This window comes from Garra rufa, chromosome 11 (genome assembly GCF_049309525.1).
Source record: "Garra rufa chromosome 11, GarRuf1.0, whole genome shotgun sequence".
NCBI classification, from domain to species: domain Eukaryota; kingdom Metazoa; phylum Chordata; class Actinopteri; order Cypriniformes; family Cyprinidae; genus Garra; species Garra rufa.
In genome coordinates this window covers 32,729,653-32,748,597 of record NC_133371.1, presented here as the reverse complement: position 1 = coordinate 32,748,597, position 18,945 = coordinate 32,729,653, and the positions used below count along the sequence as shown (strand labels likewise).

The following is an 18,945-nucleotide window of genomic DNA, read 5'->3' as shown; positions in this document are numbered from 1 at the left end:
AAAGCATAAACTTTGGTATAATAATAAAAAAATTTAAAAAAATGGTGAAAAACTATTTTTTGCCTTTTCATGTCCTTTTTATTTAAAAATCTAAAAAAAGATTTAAATAAAATATCAGTTTTCAAAAATGTTATTTTTACATTTGTATTAGCTCTAAACAATGTAATGACATGAAAAAAAATGTCTAGTAGTCAAACATTTTTAACAGTCTGAATTAAATTTTTTATACTTTTTAATGTCATGATTGTCTAGGTACTGTAATTTAGAGATTCTAAGAAATAAAATTTGATTAATATTTTATAATATTGTAATAAATATTTAAAATATTATTTATATTTGCAAAACTTTCCTATGCCAAATCAAAGTTAATGTGGAATAACTAGCATGCAGGAAGCAGTTTTGTCACGTGACAAGAAAGCCAACCAACATGTAAACAAAAATGACATTTGTGTGTTTGATTTAAAAAAAAAAAAAAGGAAAATAAATAAACTGTTTTTGCCTTCATGTCCTTTTCTGCCTTTTTATTTAAAGTTCTGGTGTCCTTCACGGAGGACACAGCATAACATTTGAATAAAATATAATTTTGAAGTTATTTTTACATTTTTTATTATGTTCTAAACAATGTAATGACATGAAAAATACAAAATTCTCAAAAAAAAAAAAAATAATAATTTGGGTAGTCAAATAAGTCGGACAGTCTCTGAATTAAATTTTTATACTTTTTATAATCATAATTGTGTATAGTTTAACTTTTATTTTATTTGACTTAATGTAAATTTAATATTATTAAAATATATTATTAATATTTCTTAATAATTGTGACCCTAGACCACAAAACCAGTCATAAGGGTCTATTTTTTTATTGAGATTTATAGATCATATGAAAGCTGAATAAATTTGTTTTCCAATGGTGTATGGTTTGTTAGGATAGGACAATTTTTTAACTATTTGAAAATCTGGTATCTGAGGGTAAAAAAAAATCTAAATATTAAGAAAATGCATATTAAAAATCAAAAATTAAGTTTTGATATATTTACAGTAAGAAATTTACAAAATATCTTCATGGAACATCATTTTGACCCACACAACGTATGTTTGGCTATAGCTACAAATATACTCATGCTACTTAAGACTGGTTTTGTGGTCCAGGGTCACATTTCATGTTTTAATAAATGTTTTAAATATTATTGATATTTGACAACAAAAACAGAGAAAACAAATCAAAGTTAATGTGGAATAACCAGCATACAGGAAGCTGGCACATATTTTAAACAAGATTTTTAGTTATTATTATTCATTTTTTTTATTTATTAAATTATTTGTCCTAATGACCCTAATAACAACATAATTTAATTATTAAGAAAATGAAGTAATAAAAGAAAACCAAACAATAAAACAAAACACTAGGGGGCACCTACAGAGATTTCAGTCTCTCACATCCAATATCCAACATCCAAAACACCCAGAATCACTTTTTCTGTTTGTTTTATTTTATTTATTTTTATGTTTTAATTATTTAACGTTCGCATTCAGTTACATATACCTGATTTCACAATAGTGAAGTTGCTGGGATAATACACAGAATAATTTTAACCCTGTTAAAAAACATCAGATTTGCACAAAAACACATTGAACTTGGATGTAATAATTGACCAAGTCTTTTGTCAGTTCTGTGCTGGGGAGAATCCTCAACATTTGCTCATTATTCTTGTTTACAAACCCAGAAGCATTTTTCAAAACTTGGACCCTTCTGTTGGCAATAACTTTATGATGACGTGGAAAGCTAAACAGACGTCATTTTCCTTAATCGGGCAATAGTTAAAACTAATTCTGAAGCCTTCCTGTTTTACCCCGTCCTGCTGCCCACTTATTTACTCAGCCTCAGGGCACTAACAAGGGTGCCAAAAAACAGAGGGCCTTATTCCATTAGGACTAAAACAGTAATTACTAAAAACACACATATGAGGATTTTAAAAATCTCACACATTCTCTAGTTAAATACTAAAAGCTATCCATAACCATAGTGCATCTGAGTGATTTTTTTAGTACCTTGTACAAACACAAGCATACAGTAGCCTACTTGTGCAAAAACACCCACCCACCCATCCTAAAACTCCAAGCTCTGACTTTCTCCTCTCTCTCGTAATTTTAGTATCACACACACATACAGTACTACCACACAATGAACATATGCATTTCTCAAACTGCATGCTTACATATTTTCAATCACTCCCACAATACATAAAAACAGAAAATGAAACTCAGGTTAAATTAAACGTCTCTTACCTTCCCAGCCCCACAGCTGTGACGGTGGGCTCTCTCTCTCTCTCTTTCTCTCAGCCTCTCCGAGCCGGTGTGTGCGCGAGTGTGTGTCTGCCAGGCGTCTGCTCCGCTCCTCTCCACCACAGTGGAGCACAGCACCGTCCTTGTTCAGCCTCCTGCTCACACTACATCTTTATTCCAGCCACACTTAATTCAGGAGATCCCTTTTCCAAAAATACAGCACCATACCCTCCTCCTCCTCCTCCTCTGCTTCCCTCCCCTTCTTTTTGTGTCTCTCCCTCCCTCTCCTCCCGAGGCATGAAGGCCTGTGATATCAGCTCTGAATTAAGTTCTCACCTGGCGCGAGGAGGCTGGGGGTCCGCCGGTGGACCTCATGCCTCTATGTCAGTGCTGTGCTGCAGTGCCATCGTTCTGCAGTGCAGCCCGAAATCCTTCAAGGTCCCTTCTCTGTGCTTTTCCCCCTGCTCTGCAGTGCAGCCAACCTTTAACAAGACGCGGGACTGTTTGAGCAGGCACCCTCTTCTCTTGGCTGCACACACACCCTCTCAATGCATCCTTTATTGGGTTATTTATTTATCTATCACCCCTCCCTGCACCCCTCCTGCTGGCAGCCTGCAGGTCCAACACCGGCTGATGAAGAGATCTGCGAGAGAAGGAAGAGAAAGATAGACTGCAGCAGGATCGGACATAATCAATATCCACGGCATCTCCAAACATTCCTATCTCGGTTGTGTCTTCCTCCAGCACCCAATGAAAACTTGCTCTGTTTTTGCGAAAGGATCCCTCCGAAATGCACCGGCCAGGTAAAACACGCTCACGCCCTTTCTCTTTCCGACTCTGCTGCATGGCATGGCAGGAGGAGTAATTAGCGTAATGGCTCTTTCATGGCTGAGTAGCAGTCGTGGGAAGGTTATTATGGGGGTTGCGGGGAAGGAAGGTGAAAGTGTGACTCCTCATCGGCCTGGCTTCAGTGCTGCGCAGTGGCGTCACTGATTTACCCCTTGCTGTGGAAACGTCTTTGGATCCTAACCAGAGAAGCAATTATCAGAGACACCTCAAGAGCTTGTGAGACTTCTTTGCAGAAACACTAAAACAAGTTTATGACTTCCAACCAGACTGCTGCCCATTACACAGCTATTATATGAGCCGACACATCCTGAGTATGAGTTCAAATACGAAAGTGCGAGAAACATAAAAACAACTTATTAAAACATGGATGTCAAAATAGATTCTCATTATTGAGACTTTAAAAGAGAAGTTCACTTCTAGAATGAAAATTTCCTGATAATTTACTCACCCCCAAAGTCATCCAAGACGTTCATGTCTTTCTTTCTTCAGTCGAAAAGAAATTAAGGTTTTTGAGGAAAACATTCCAGGATTTTTCTTCATATAGTGGATTTCAATGGTGGCCAACAGGTTGAAGGTCCAAATTGCAGTTTCAATGCAGCTTCAAAGAGCTCTACATGATCCCAGTTGAGGAATAAGTGTGTTATCTAGTGAAACAATTAGTCATTTGCAAAGAAAAATACAAATGTACGTACTTTTTAACTACAAATGCTCATCTTGCACTAGCTCGACCTCACGCATTACGTTATCACGCACGTGTGACGTAGGCGGAAGTACCGACCCAGTGTTTACAAAGAAAACATGCAAAGAAAGCCTTTACAGAAAAAGGTAAAACAACGTCAGACGATGTTTGAAAAGAAAATAAGATGGCGCATCGCAGAGCTAGTGCAAGATGAGCATTTGTGGTCAAATGTATATACATTTTTCATTTTTTAAAGAAAATGACTGATTGTTTCGCTAGATAAGACTCTTACTCCTCGGCTGGGTTCTTGTAGATTTCTCTGAAGCTGCATTGACATTGCAGTTTAGACCTTTAACCTGTTGATTCCCACTGAAGTCTATTACATGGAGAAAATTCCTGGAATGTTTTTCTCAATAAACATAATTTATTTGCGACTAAAGAAAGAAACACATGAACATCTTGGATGACATGGCGGTGAATAAATTATCAGGAAATTTTGTAGCATTTGTAGCATATTTACATTTCTATGCTTTACACAGTTGAAATTTTCAGGTGTAAGACAATTTATACTAATATAGAGTAACTGCTCTATCCATCAATAACAGCCTTTTTGTGAAGTCAGCTTTACAGTGTGACAGAATCACAAAATAATGCAATTCAACAAGACCTGACACATTTGTCTTTTTCTTCTTTGTGATTAATAAAGACTGTGATTTTTGAGTGTGACTCACCATTGAGTTTTTGATGCAAGGATTACAAAATAATGCACACTAAAATGACTAAAAATGTCACATTCTTTACTTACATAATAAAAAAAAACTTTAAAAAAGCAGTGATCTCTCCTATATCAAACACCTGACATATAGTCAAACCAAAATTTATTTAGACACTTTCAACATTTCTCACATTATCACAGTTTATCCGCTATAGTTTAGAAAATGTTAATAAAATATGACAAGAACTGTGTCAGAACAAATTCATCTTGATAATGTCAGATAACTCTGATAGAAATGTATGTAATGGGTGTTAGTATGACAATATTTACACAACTATCAATACTTTGTTGACCAATTACCAAGCAATGCTTAATTTTGTTCAAGCTGTGGTGTAAAAAAGTCACACTAGCAATTAAAGAAACAAAACATGGTCAGGTCAAAGTGTCTGAATAATATTTGGTCTCACATTTTTATAAATGTTACTGGTAGTCCACTGTATGAAGAATTTTTGGGTATAATATGCCACAGTTTACTTTATTTTTCTATCCTCACTTCACTCATTCACATAAATGAACTATAGTGTCCTGCACCCATTAATTAAAAAAAAATTATATAAATATATCTGGTGGATTTATACATCATCTGAAAGCTGAATAAATAAGCTTTCCATTGATGTATGGTTTGTTAGGATAGGACAATATTTGGAAAAAATCTAAATATTGAGAAAATCGCCTTTAAAGTTGTCCAAATGCATATTACTAATCAAAAGTTAGGTTTTGATATATTTACATTAGGACATTTACAGAATATCGTCATGGAACATGCTCTTTACTTAATATCCTAATGTGTTTTGGCATAAAAGAAAAACTTAAGATTGGTTTTGTGGTCCAGAGTCACATATAAATATATAGATATATAAATATATATGGAACACTGAATATGACATAATACTCCACAAATAAAGAAAGTAGACTGAAAAAAGAAAAGAAAATCAGACTAAAATGATCAAGGATACATCAAATCGTTGAGATTGTCCAGAGGCATCTGCAGAGCTGTAGGTGCTACACACAGTCAAAAAAGCACAAGCAAGTTTAACAGACCATCTCTGATTTTTGTTTTGTTTGTTATTCAAATGTTTGGGAATTATATCTATTCTGGTTTCTCCTTATTCTTTAAGTTTTTAAAATCCGAAAATGCATTATTAAAGCAGTAAATATGGTCAACATGAAATTCAAATTGGCCATATTTACTTTCTAAAAGACATTGATTGGTCTTATTTTAAATATTTCATCTGTGCATATTATTCCAATGAAAACCTCTCTATCTCTGTAATCAAAGTGTAACAGCTTCAGCATTCAAGCTAAATCTCATTCAGTCTCTATTCTGCTATTTAACGCCCACAGAATTCCTGTCCTACATTTTTCCTGCTTCACTCAGAAATACTTGAAGGGAAAGTTGACCCAAAAATTAAAATTCTGCCATCATATACTCTCATATTGCTCCAAACCTGTATGACTGACTTCTGTTTTAGTATCTATGAACTTCCAAAATTCAAGACATTTCTTAAAATATTTTCACATTCCACAGAGGAAAGAAAGTTGAGGAAAGAAACAACATGAGAGTGAGTAAATAATAACAAAATCTAATTTTTTTGAGTTCACCCAAAAATGAAAATTCTGTCATTACTCAGCCTCATGTTGTTCCAAATGTGTATTTTTGTTTTCTTTTACGTACAAAAAGTCTTCTAATAAAATTATGCTTAAACCATGGATGTCACGTGGACTATTTTATCAATGCCCTAACTACTTTTCTGGGCCTTGAATGTAGTAGTTATGTTGCTGTTTATTGTTTATTTGTCTTCTGAAGGTCAATGTGAATGGTTGGTTCACCTTTATTACCTTACAGCACTTGAATAAGGTAGACAGGAACATTTGGCACTGCAATCTAATCCAGATGTTTGGACATGTGCTTACACTTACACTGACTTTGAAACTGTCCTAGCAAAGGGAAAAAAAAATGGAATTATATAAACACATTCGACCATCTTTGGAAAAATAAGCACTTTTTATTTTATTCCAAAAGCACCTCATGACCAAACTAACCTTTTGCATTTACATGGCATTTAACCATCCCTGCTTTGGTGCAGACCCAAGAGGTCAGCAAGCCATAGAGACGGTTAACATGAATGGAAAGTTTCACTATTGTGCAACGGTGGTAAATTTAGGAGAATGACTAATTGCTCTGTCGTATCTTACAAAGATGTCATGACCTAGCCGTCTTTATATGTAACGCAAACAGGCTTTTTATCACCAGTGCAGAATAGAGCAGAAACCAGCTACCACAGAGCTCTTTACACTGATATATAGCTTGTGGTGCCCTCTAACCGCAGTGTACCAGATAACAAAAGCCACAATGCTAGTTTATCAAAGTTCAGACAGGTTTTTTAGCTTGAGAATGAAAATGTGGGTGTGAAAAATGATTATGGAGAGGTAAGTAAACCTAAACATGTATACATCAATAAATGGTGGAAATCTAAGAGGAAATCCTCTGTCTAAAAAGAGGTTATGTAAGTCCTGGAGCCATGTCAAGGAAGTACCACTATCTTTTTCTCAAGTTTCTGCTGCGGGAAAATGAACCTCCTCATGACGTCATCCAGCTCCTCCAGAGCGAGTTGAGCCTGGAGTACAGCCACCTCATCCTGGTCCGACCGAACCACCCACTTTAGAGCCCGATACAGCTCTAATAAAACATCCCCAAGAACCTGTAAAGCAGAGGGAGAGACAAAAACACTTAGTAAGCAGATGTAGTTTTACTGTACTACTGAAAGTGAGAAAAACAACAAACGAAGAAGAGAAAATGAGTACAGTATGTCTCTTGAGGAAGATGGTCTCTTGACCTTCTCCCTCTCAGCAAGAGAGCGCTTTTGTGAGCAGTCAGCTGTTTTAACTTCACACTAAAAGGACACCAGGCATCGTGACTTATGGTTTACCTGGACGAGCCGTTTCATTACTCACTGCAACAGCTGTACCAAGTAACAACCGTTCCTCATACCAGAAGGACCTTTGTGAGGCTGCATCCTGGGAAACCCAACGGACGGCGATGACAGATATGACTTTGCACCCGGGCCAATGCCAAGGTACATGCAAGGGACAGCACCGCCTGAGCCTGTCTGGTAAAACCGGTCATATAAAGTGCATGTGCAAATATTTTAAGACTCAGCGTAGTAAGTAGGATGGACTCTGGCGCTGTAAATCAGGGGGTCAAAAGTATAAAAGGTCATTTGCAGCAGCAGTGACCAGTTCAGTCAGCTCTGGGGTCATGGGATCAGTTCATGTGTGTTTATAGAGGGAGTTTAAGATGCGTTTTATGTGGACAAACCCCAAAAATTCCAAGTGTTACAAAGTCAAGTAGTAAAAGGACAAAGCAGATGAAGATTTAGCAGCCTGACACATTTTATGCGTCAACCTCACTATAAAATTAAACAAATACTTATCTAGAGAAGTGCTATTAGAAGTTTACATTTTCTCTGACTATCATAAATCTGGACAAATCTAACAACTGGGATGAAATCTTAAAGGTATGGTTCAACAAATAAAAATTCTGTCAATAAATACTCACCCTCATGCCGTTCCAAACTTGTAAGACCTTCGTTCATCTTCAAAACACAAATTAAGTTGTTTTTGATGAAATCCGAGAGCTTTCTGATTTTGCATAGACAGCAATGCAACTAACACGTTTAAGGCTCAGAAGGGTAGTAAGGACAATGTTAAAATTGTTCATGTGTCATTTTATGAAGCTACGAGAATGTTTTCTTTTTGGACACAAAAAGTAAAAATAATGACTTTATTCAACATTACGAGAGTACCATTTCAAATCTGAATATTTTACTACCTTCCTGGATCTTGAATGTGTCAGTTGCATTGCTTTCTAACGCAGAAAGCTTTCAGGATTTCATCAAAAATATCTGAATTTGTGTTCCGAAGAACAACAAAGGTCTTATGCGTTTGGAACAACATGAGGGTGAGTGATTAATGACAGAATTATTCTGACTGAACTATCAAGGTTTAAAGATCTTTCCGTAAGAGGAAAATATCTCCCTTTCATGGAAAATATGACATTCCTGTGATTCATAGGCCATTGCGTTTAAAATACATATAAATAAGGTAACTGAAATACAATTATCACATTGTGTTATGGAACAGAACTGTAGACTGTAACCTAGGGGTGTGCGATATGACGATTTTTGATCGTGGACGATTAAAATGTCTCCACGATCTGCTTTTGAATAAATATCGTAGTATCGTGCTACAGTGTGCCTCCGTCTTAATATACTGTACATTCACTCACGGGACACTGCACTTATTCATATTCGCGATCACAAAAGTACATTATTTGAATGTGCTTCAAAGTCTTGCCGGTAAAATAACGCCATTTGGTCCGCGCGCTGTTCTGGCATGCGCTTCATGAGCGCGTAAACCTGAAGCACGTGCGCTAAAAGCCTGTCAAACAGCACCTGATTACTAAACTGAGCTATCTTTGGCGTTTAATTTGCTTATACTGTCAAAAACACGCAAGGATTACATATAAACACAGTCGGTTGTCTAAAGTGAAAGTAAACAGTTAAGAGAAAAACGGATGCGCGCCTGTATAGATGCGTGCAGCTCTGTGACAGAGCTAAACATGCTGTCGATTGTCATTAAAGGGACAGTACACCCAAAAATCTTGTCACTCACATGTCCTAAATCTCTATAAAAAAATTTCTTGTGCTTAACACAAAAGAAGATATTTTGAAGAATGTGGGTAACAGTAGCTGGTCCCCACTGACTTAAAATAAATAAATAAAATATATGGAAGTAACTGGGGACCCAGCAACTGTTTGGTTACCCACATTATTCAAAATAAGTTTTATGTTCAGCATGTTTTATGCTTAAAAAAATGCGAGAGTGAGTAAATGATGACATAATTGTCATTTTTGGGTGATGATACGCTAATAAAACAAAACACAAAGGAAAATCACTCACTGCTCTTGACTGAAGAACTTCAATACAGTTGCTTTAAATGTTGCTTCTATGTATAATTTATGTATATAATGTATATAGTGTTTTATTTTTATATTTGTTAATTAAATTTCTTGAATGCTACTGATAAATACACCGACTGTACCTGAAAATTAAAGCACTGTTTGTTTTATTTGTATAGTATGTGTATATGTAACATGTAGCTTATCTTTGTTCTTATTTTTTAAAAACAAAGAAAATAATGACAAAGATTTTTTTTGTCTTCGCCCACTTTGGCTTAAATATCTGCCATTCTTTTTATTTTATATTTTGTTACCTTGTAAGGTTTTGGTTTTAAAATAGAAAAATTAATTTGGCTGTACTACTCAGACAACTTGTAAAAAAGTAAAACCAACATGACAAAGAATCGTGATAAAATCGTGAATCGTGATATTTCTTGAAAAAATCGTGATATGATATTTTTACCAAATCGCCCAGCCCTACTGTAACCTTGGAATGTCAATTGACTGCCAGTCTGCTGACAACATCAAATGAATATTTTTATGAATAAAATGTACAAATTTAATCTGTGGTGTAATTCATATGATTTCACAACAAGGCTCTGATTGGTTTATGTAGTTACAGCTGTAACTCATGATACATTACACTTTATTAAAGGATTTAAAATTCGAACTTCTAACCCTGAAAGTTAAACTTTATTACCTCATCTTGCACAGTTCATGTTATGGACATGAATACTTTTCAACAATGTCTTACCAACACTTGAGCATAGCAGGGACAATTTTTGCATGAGCAAGGGACACCTTTTCTTCTTAAAATGTTAAATAAATAAATTAACCTATAGTTTAGATTTGTTCATTTTAATTTTATCATGTACCAAATGAGCTATAGGTGCTATTATCCGAAATGAAAGCCATTGTTGGGAAAATGATCAGGGCCGTGGGAAAAAGGATGTCTGCTGATAGTGATGATTAGACAGAGCGCTGGTTGTCTTACACAGCAGTTGACCTCTAAATAAGAGAGTAGAAAATTACAGCTGCTGCTCATCAGTCCAGATGCTGGAAGAATTCCTCCCACTAAACACGTGTGATGATCTGATTACACCAGGTCGAGAGACCTAACAACCTACTCTATAACCTCACACACAAGGCATATTCTGTAAACTCAGAGAATGTCTTTCTGTTTTCAGAATTATTCTGAACAAAAAAAGTGGATGTCTTTGCACATTTATAATTTGAACTCAGAGATGGGATTTCACACCTTTAAAGGAATATTCCAAGTTAAACGCACAATATGTATGTTTTTTTATCCAAAATTTTTGAAGAATATTTAAATGCAGAGGAATAAGCAATTTCAACTAGTGTAACGGGCGTTGTGTCATTGCGTCGCCTGCCAATGACGTCATATACCCTCGATTTTCCATTTTTATTTGGAAGAGAACATGGAAACCCCAAAGACACTTTAATATGTTATGCGTTTTAATAGACAGGTGAAGAACGCACAGAGAAAAATTATAACAGAACTTTTAACACACTCAAATGTATCTAGTATGATAAAACAGCACTGCTTTTTCCTACATACGCATGACCGAAAGGAGATTCCGAAATATTTGGAGTCAATTCCAATTCCTAGTTCTGGAATCGACTGGATTCGATTCCAAGAATCGATTCCTCACTGTTGTTTTCAATTATTTTTCGATTCTTGTTTTTTAGATTGGAGGAAGCTAATTTCAAAAAGACTGCAGGATGTAAATTCCAAATGTTGGACCTCGAATCGACTCTCGATTCCCAATGCCTCAGAATCGATTCTTTTTGAAATCGATTCCCAGCCCTAGCAGAAGCATTCGATTGTGGCATAATAAAAGCGCCACTGCTTTCGAACCGTGTATTATGCTCGGCCATTAGCAGTCGCTCCAGCTTCCTTGTTTCACTCCCACGACTTTCAGCCCCACTATGCTTCACACTACACTACACACTACTAATAAGTTTTTAAATACATTAGCTCACTTATGAACATGATTTCTGGCCGAGTCCCGACAGATTGAATTGGCTCTATCACGGCATCATTAAACTAGGCCTTTAGTTCTTTGTTTGTTTTGAATATGCACCCTCTAGTGGCGAAAACAATGGTACAAATTTCACAATTCGATTGGATTTCTGATTCAATTTTTAATTCAATACAATATCGATTATTTTGGATATATATCAGGTATAGTACATGCCAGATTTTCTCAACTATTGCTGTAAAATATAAACGAGAGTCAGTTGGTACTACATTACTTTAATATTGAAGGCTAAAGTTAAGTGATTTATATACTAACACTTAAATTACACTCCATGATGTTTTTATAATAATAAAGTTACAATTATATAATTACATTTCTACTCCAATTCTTTTTTTTTTTTAAGTCATGAAAACTTGAATTTATTCAAACATAAATTAAACAATCGAAGAACAGTAAAAATTATAATGAATATGTTATATGATGCATATATTTAGCAAAATGCTTCTCTCTAAAGTTCATTTTTCTAGCTGACGAACAAGTTTATTGTCACCGAATATATTTTTTTCTGAAGTAAATATGACGTTCAGTGACATACTGTTTAATTGCTATGTTGTCAATACTGACATCTTTCTATGGTTGAAACACTGACATGAAACAGGATACAGATTTCGGAAAGTCGTACGCTTTCCTTTAACATAATTCTGAATGTTTATTCATGTTTATTTTGTGCTGAAACTTGCATTAAAGCACTGCTACTCCTCTTGAACTGAGGTGCTACAGCAATCTGTCACTCCACATTAAACCACCAAAATGGCATTTATTGTCTGAATACTGTACTAAAACAGTAAGAATTTGAAATCGGAGACTTTATTTGGAATTTATTAGATAGGAGGTGCTCTACAATGTTCCATTTATTAACTGAAAACAGACTAGACTAATCAATTCTTGGGATGTAAGAATCCATTAAAATCAAGAATCGATTTAAAATTTAGAATCGGTTAAAATCGAGAAATCAATATTTTTTTTTACCTAGTCCTATTAAGTGCTATTTGTGGCATGTTGGTGAAAATCCCCAAAAATATTTTTTTTGATTTAACATAGAATTTGTAAAAAAAAAGAAAATCAAAAAAGCAATCATACACAACCCAAATAAATGTTAAAAATTCACATTATAGCCATAAAACTCACAAATTACACAGGTGTAAAAAATTTATGCACATGCTTTACAAAAAGACTTTTATATTCATGTTTAACTGATCACAAATGCACTCACCTGAGTGGTTTTATCACTAAGGCCCCTAAGAACCAGAACAATGACGTGGACCGCAGCTCTTCGAACCTCTGCTTCTTTGTCGGTCTTTATCAGAGCGGTGAGACACGTGCTCAGCTGCAGAAACCAGCACACAAACAGAGGTCAAATACAAAGGACGTATGCAGGCTGCAAAGATCTGCAATGCTGCACTAGTTGAACTTAATGTTAATGCAGCGGGTCGATTGATGTCTGAACACATGCACACAGCTAATCATCAAGACGGTGGAGAACAGCCTGTTGCAGACGGGCTCTTTCATGAATAAGCAGCCCAGTTAGTCACACTGACAGAGATGCTTATTCATGAAGATCTCTAGAGCACTGCTGCAGCTCTTGCAGTAGATTTTCTCAACGACCGTATGTACAAGCACTGAAAAAAATAAACAAACTGCTTTCCAACTGTGCATATGTTTCACATATTAGCAGAAATATCAAAGAATGCTAGATCTGCATTTCCTAAAGGAAATATCAATGCTTGCAAGGGGGCAAAAGTATAATGTCTCAGGTGAGCTTCTAGACTTTGCTGCATTAAAAAAAAAATAGTGACATGGTGCTTTAGCACGGGGTATCCATTTATCCATTAAATAAAATGAATGTGGTAGTACCATTGCTGTCTTTGCAGGGTCAGAAAGCTCTCGGATTTCATCAAAAATATCTTAATTTGTATTCTGAAAATGAACAAAGGTCTTACAGGTTTGGAACGACATGAAGGTGAGTAATTAATAACAGAATTTTCATTTTTGGGTGAACTATCCCTTTAGAATTTCTAGAAAAGAAATTGATTTTAAAGAGCAAATCAGTGAAATTGATGCAGGTCAGGTTCACCCATCTATCACCAAGCTGCACTAGCAGAAATCCTGATCTCAGCACTAGACGTGGTAATCTTGTGTAGAGAGATGTACATGTGTACACACACACACACACACACACACAGCTGGTGCAGAGTAAAGAGAACGATGACATCAGACTAAGAAGCAGCCTTGGGGATCTGCTTAGGAAGAACTAATTACAGACTAAACGACATAAAGAATCAGCTTTTCATCAGCTTGACTGGTTGTCTTGCCTTTTAGGCTTTGAATTCTACAGTGGTACTACCTCTTGCGCCAGGGGTCCGAGGGAAAAGTTGAGTCGTTGACAGAGTTCACCCAAATTAGAGAGGCTGCTGGCACGCACGCTACTGTCCTCGTCTCTTGTGCTGCTCAGGAACACACCAATCAGAGAGCGGCCATAGTGTGGAGCAAGATCACCTAAAAGATAAATGACAAGATATGATTTGTACATTTTTTTTTAGATACATACAGTTTACATACACCTTGCAAAATCTGGTTACACAAAGGGCATGTTCTTTTTTTATTTAGTACTGACCTGAATTAAATATTTCACATAAAAGATGTTTGCATATAGTCCACAAGAGAAATGTATAGTTAAATTTATAAAAATGACACTGTTCAAAAGTTTACATACACTTGATTCTTAATACTGTGTTGTTATCTAAATGATCAACAGCTGTGTTTTTGGTTTAGTGATAGTTGTTCAGTCTCGAGTTTGTCCTGAACAGTTAAACTGCCCGCTGTTCTTCAGAAAAATCTTTCAGGTCCCACAAATTATTTGATTTTTCAGCATTTTTGTGTATTTGAACCCTTTTTAACAATGACTGTATGATTTTGAGATGTGTCTTTTCATACTAAGAACAACTGAGGGACACATATGCAACTATTACAGAAGGTTTAAATGCTCACTGATGCTCCAGAAGGAAACACAACGCATTAAGAGCCAGGGGATGAAAACTTTTGAACAGAATGAAAATGTCAAAATTTTCCTATTTTGCCTAAATATCACATTTTTTTTCATTTAGTACTGCCCTTTACTGAAAACTTAAAAAAAAAAAAAAAAATTAATAAACATGTATCTTCTGCAGCTTCTGAAGTGCGGTATCTCCATTTTGTTCAAAAGTTTACACCCCCGGTTCTTAATGCATGGTTTTTCCTTCTGAAGCAACAGTGAGCATTCGAACCTTCTGTAACAGTTGCGTATGAGTCCCTCAGTTGTCCTCAGTGTGAAAAAGATGGATCTCAAAATCATACAGTCATTGTTGGAAAGGGTTCAAATACACAAAAATGAAGAACAGCGGGCAGTTTAACTGTTCAAGACTAACAAGGGACTCATGAACATCACTAAACCAAAAAAAAAAAACGAAAAAAAAACAAAACAAAAAAAAAAACAGCTATTTGGACGGGTCATTTTTATAAATTCAAGCATTATTTTCTCTTGTGGACTTTTTGTAAACGTTTTTTATGCTAAATATTGTATTCAGGTCAGTACTAAATAAAAAATAACATGAATTTTGTATGATCCCTCTTATTTTGGTCAAATAATTAACATTTTGCAGATTCTGCAAGGTGTATGTAAACTTTTGACTTCAACTGTATATAAAGACAAACAAAACTAATTCTTTCTTCTAACACATATACAGTGCCTTGGATGAAAGCTCCAGTCTGAACACACATCAAACACACACAAACACAAAGCTGAAAGCACTCCTCTTCCAATCTCTCCATCTCGGTGTGAAAGTCTGAGAAAGTCCAAAGCACGTTCCTACGGCATGAGGAAAGTAACTAAAATTGGATTTTTTTGGCTTGTATGAAAGAGCTCTGACAAAAAAAATCCTCCTCACACTAACAGGTATTAGTGTAAGAGGAATTAGCATTCTTTATAAGAAATTAATAAGGATAAAACAAGACAAAAGCAATTAAAATGGCTGCCAGGTAGGTCCAGAGGGTCTACCCACAGCTGATTTTTCTGGCTCATCATTTAAACTCTACAAAACCTTCCAGAACCCATTTACCAGGACCTATTCAGACATGAATGTCCACTTCTTCAGCTAACCAATCCTCCAAACAGATCAAAAGAGCTTTAATAGCTACTGTGAACTAGATCTACGAGAAAAAAATGTGTGTCTGTGGGGAGGAAAAAGAAAGGGGCAAGAAAAAGTGTAACATACTCTTCTTTGATCCTGTGCTTCTTGTTAACTGTGGCCATCTGTCCAAGCTCCTTATTAGGCGACACATTTAATTAGAAAGCATAGGTACGCTTATGCATTAAAAGGATTTTTTTAAATTACGGACTGGATGCGTACATTATGACTCAGCATGATGTGGTTAGATATTTAGTTATTAAAAAATCACAGAGTTAAGGATTGAAATCAGTGACCCATTAGATAATACTCATGAGTTGAAAATGTAAATTGAGCTCGAGTGTGAGGGTGAAGTGTGTGATGCCCCCTGCTGTGTGTGAAGGCGCTATGAATGTGACAGAGAGCTGTGAGACTCATTGTGCGGTTTCAGCGGACTGTAGCAGCTGTTGGGCTTTTTCAGAGCTCGGTCTGTTAGCGTTGAGGAGCCGGGCCAAGACGACATGTCTAAGACCCAGACTGAATGATCTCGAGACACAATGAATAACCGCACACTTGTGCTGGGGATACGGCACTGCCCAGATCTGACAAAGATCTGACAAACGAAAGTATTTTGAAAGAAAGAAAGACTAGAAAGAAAGTCTACAGACAGTGACTGTGCTCACCCATGGCCCTGCTGGCTCTCATTAAAACCTCGCCCACTTTGAGGCGTGTCTCTAGGGAGCGCTCGCTTTTGGGGGAACCGACAGTCGCCCCTGTCTGATACTCTCCCAGCAGTCTCTGCAGAATCTGCTCAGGAAAAGAGTCAGCCAACACTGCCAACCCTGAAACAGAAAAAAGAAACAACAGCTTTGAAAAAAAGCGTAGGCCCTCTGGATGAATAAAAACCACAACAGGCTGCCAGAGCATTAAAATCTTAACTCGGCTATTCCTCAATAGGGCTACAAAGGGTTCGAGGTGGTTCTGTATGACTATTTATGGACAAGAGGTGAGATCATATTGGTTGCAAACAGAGCTGGTTTAGCTAATCAACCCAAAATAGATCACTCTAAATCTGTTTGCTGGCCCAGAAACAACGTTCTTAAAAATCCCAAAGCTATTCTTAAAATAACCTGAGATTGATCCATTTATTTCTGAGAAAGATATATGTGCGAGGAAAATCCTCCACAACTGCTGATCAATATACTCTATTGTTCAAAAGTCTGTGGTTGGGGAGAATGTTTCATATTTTTTCAAAAGAATCTCTTATGTTCACCAAGGCTGCATTTATCTGATCACAATCGAGCAAAAACAGCAATTTTATGAATTTTTTTATTACAGTTTAAAATAACTGCTTTCTACTTTACTATATTTTCAAATCTAATTTATTCATGTGATGACAATGCTAAATTCAGCAGCCACTACTACAGTCTTCAGTATGAAAGCCTGCTTCCACCACTGAATAATAAAATAAAAAAAAGGCAACTGCGATTTTTTTATCTCACAATTCTGACTTTTGTGAGAATTGTAAGATATAATCTCGCAACTGCATGTTATAAAGTCAGAACTGCATGATATAAACTCACAATTGTGAGAAATTACTAAACTTAAAAAACCTAAAACTTTTAAACGTTAGTATATATAAAATATAGAATTAAATAATTAGCAATTTATAGTATAGTATATATTGAATTTTATTCAGATTCAACTGACACATTCACACAGGACTACTATAATGAGTACTTTGATGAGCTCTTTCTCTGACGGATGCTTTGTCTGTTTATTGAGACAAAGCAAAATCTGGTCATTTAAAAAGTGAAAGGTGGAACCGAATGCCTGTATTCTTTAAGAATGAGTAACGTGGGAGTTGAACACATATTGTAATGTGCTGAGGTAAAGCTGACAGCTGAGTTCTGCTGGCAAAGTAAAACAGGTCAATGTAATGTCTTCAACTAGTCAAAACCAAGCTGTTCCATTATATACCATTACAACTACAAATTATTAATTTGATATAAATTTCTAAAAAACATCAAGTCATGCAAAAAAAATTGTAAATGCAAGTGTGATTGTCATATTTTGTGGTATTTCTAAAGAGTTTAGGTTGATTTCTTTCTTAAACTAATGAATGAAATACCTTGAATGGCTGACAGATACACAAAGGAGTCTTCATGTTCCAGGTTTTCCAGAAAGAGCTGCAACACATTGAAACAATACAGTGAAAGCTGAGCAAAGAATTAGGGCAGAGTTAATTAATTCCTTACTCTAATTATGGCTGACAGTTTTTCGAGGAGCCATTAGCTCAGCTCTCAGCACATTTACAGTAATGCAAATTAAAACATGTCTATGGCCTGCGGATTTAAGAGATTCAAATGAGTTCACGTGAGGTGAAGTGGTATGACTTTAAGTGATAATCATTTAATCTCAAACAAAACAGATACAAATAAATATCCAAAATATATTGAATGAATAAAAAAAGAAAAAAAAGATTTCCTGGAGGTACACATATGTTACTGGATTACTGGGTGCTCTGTGTCCGTGCTTATGTGTGAATTGGTTCTATTTATGAAGCGATGGACACTGAAGAGGCTCTTATTACAGAGAATATTAGATGAGACACTGCAGAAAGCCGCTCATCATAACTAGATCCCACGAGAGTCTTCAGGCGCCCTCAAGCAAGAGGTTTTACACACCAAACATCCCACCTCATTTATAAAACATGGTCTAGACCCTCACCCACCCTCAAAAATAGTGCACAGGAGAAAAAGGAACATTGAAAATCACTGGCCCATATAAACAGTGTCACCCAGGGAAGAGTCTATGCAAACCCCAGGAGAGATGCGTACGTGACACCTGGCTTTTAGAATCAGAGAGAATAATGCATGGTGGGAGAAAGAGTGTTTATCAGATACTATAATGATCACTTGCATCAAAGTGCAACTCTAGATTCCACAATGATCTGAAAAACACTGAAGAGGAAATATTTTTATAACCTACGTGTAAAGAAAATTCAACAGCCATTTAGAATAAGCAGTGTTAGATGAATTGGAAATGGTACACATGAATAAATAAATATGATATATTTATAGAAATGTTTTGAAAAGGTAACTTTGTACCTGTAATAGGTTACAGATTACAAGTTACCAAGTGTAACTATTTCAATTGCATTATTAATGTAACTGATTACATTTGATTACGT

At 35.8% G+C, this 18,945-nt stretch overlaps 1 protein-coding gene across 2 annotated transcripts in view; it reads right to left on the bottom strand.

Moving 5' to 3' along the window:
- Positions 1-6,593: 6,593 nt before the first annotated feature.
- The window catches only part of tango6 (transport and golgi organization 6 homolog (Drosophila)), a 25,336-nt gene continuing 12,984 nt past the window's right edge, over positions 6,594-18,945 (bottom strand). For both annotated transcript variants that reach the window (XM_073850674.1, XM_073850675.1), the window contains exons 14-18: positions 17,884-17,941; positions 16,436-16,594; positions 13,955-14,106; positions 12,824-12,937; positions 6,594-7,288 (exon numbers count right to left, since the gene is read on the bottom strand). In XM_073850674.1, the coding sequence (XP_073706775.1) occupies positions 7,112-7,288; positions 12,824-12,937; positions 13,955-14,106; positions 16,436-16,594; positions 17,884-17,941 (660 nt within the window). In that variant the 3' untranslated portion in view covers positions 6,594-7,111. The remainder of the gene's footprint in view (positions 7,289-12,823; positions 12,938-13,954; positions 14,107-16,435; positions 16,595-17,883; positions 17,942-18,945) is intronic.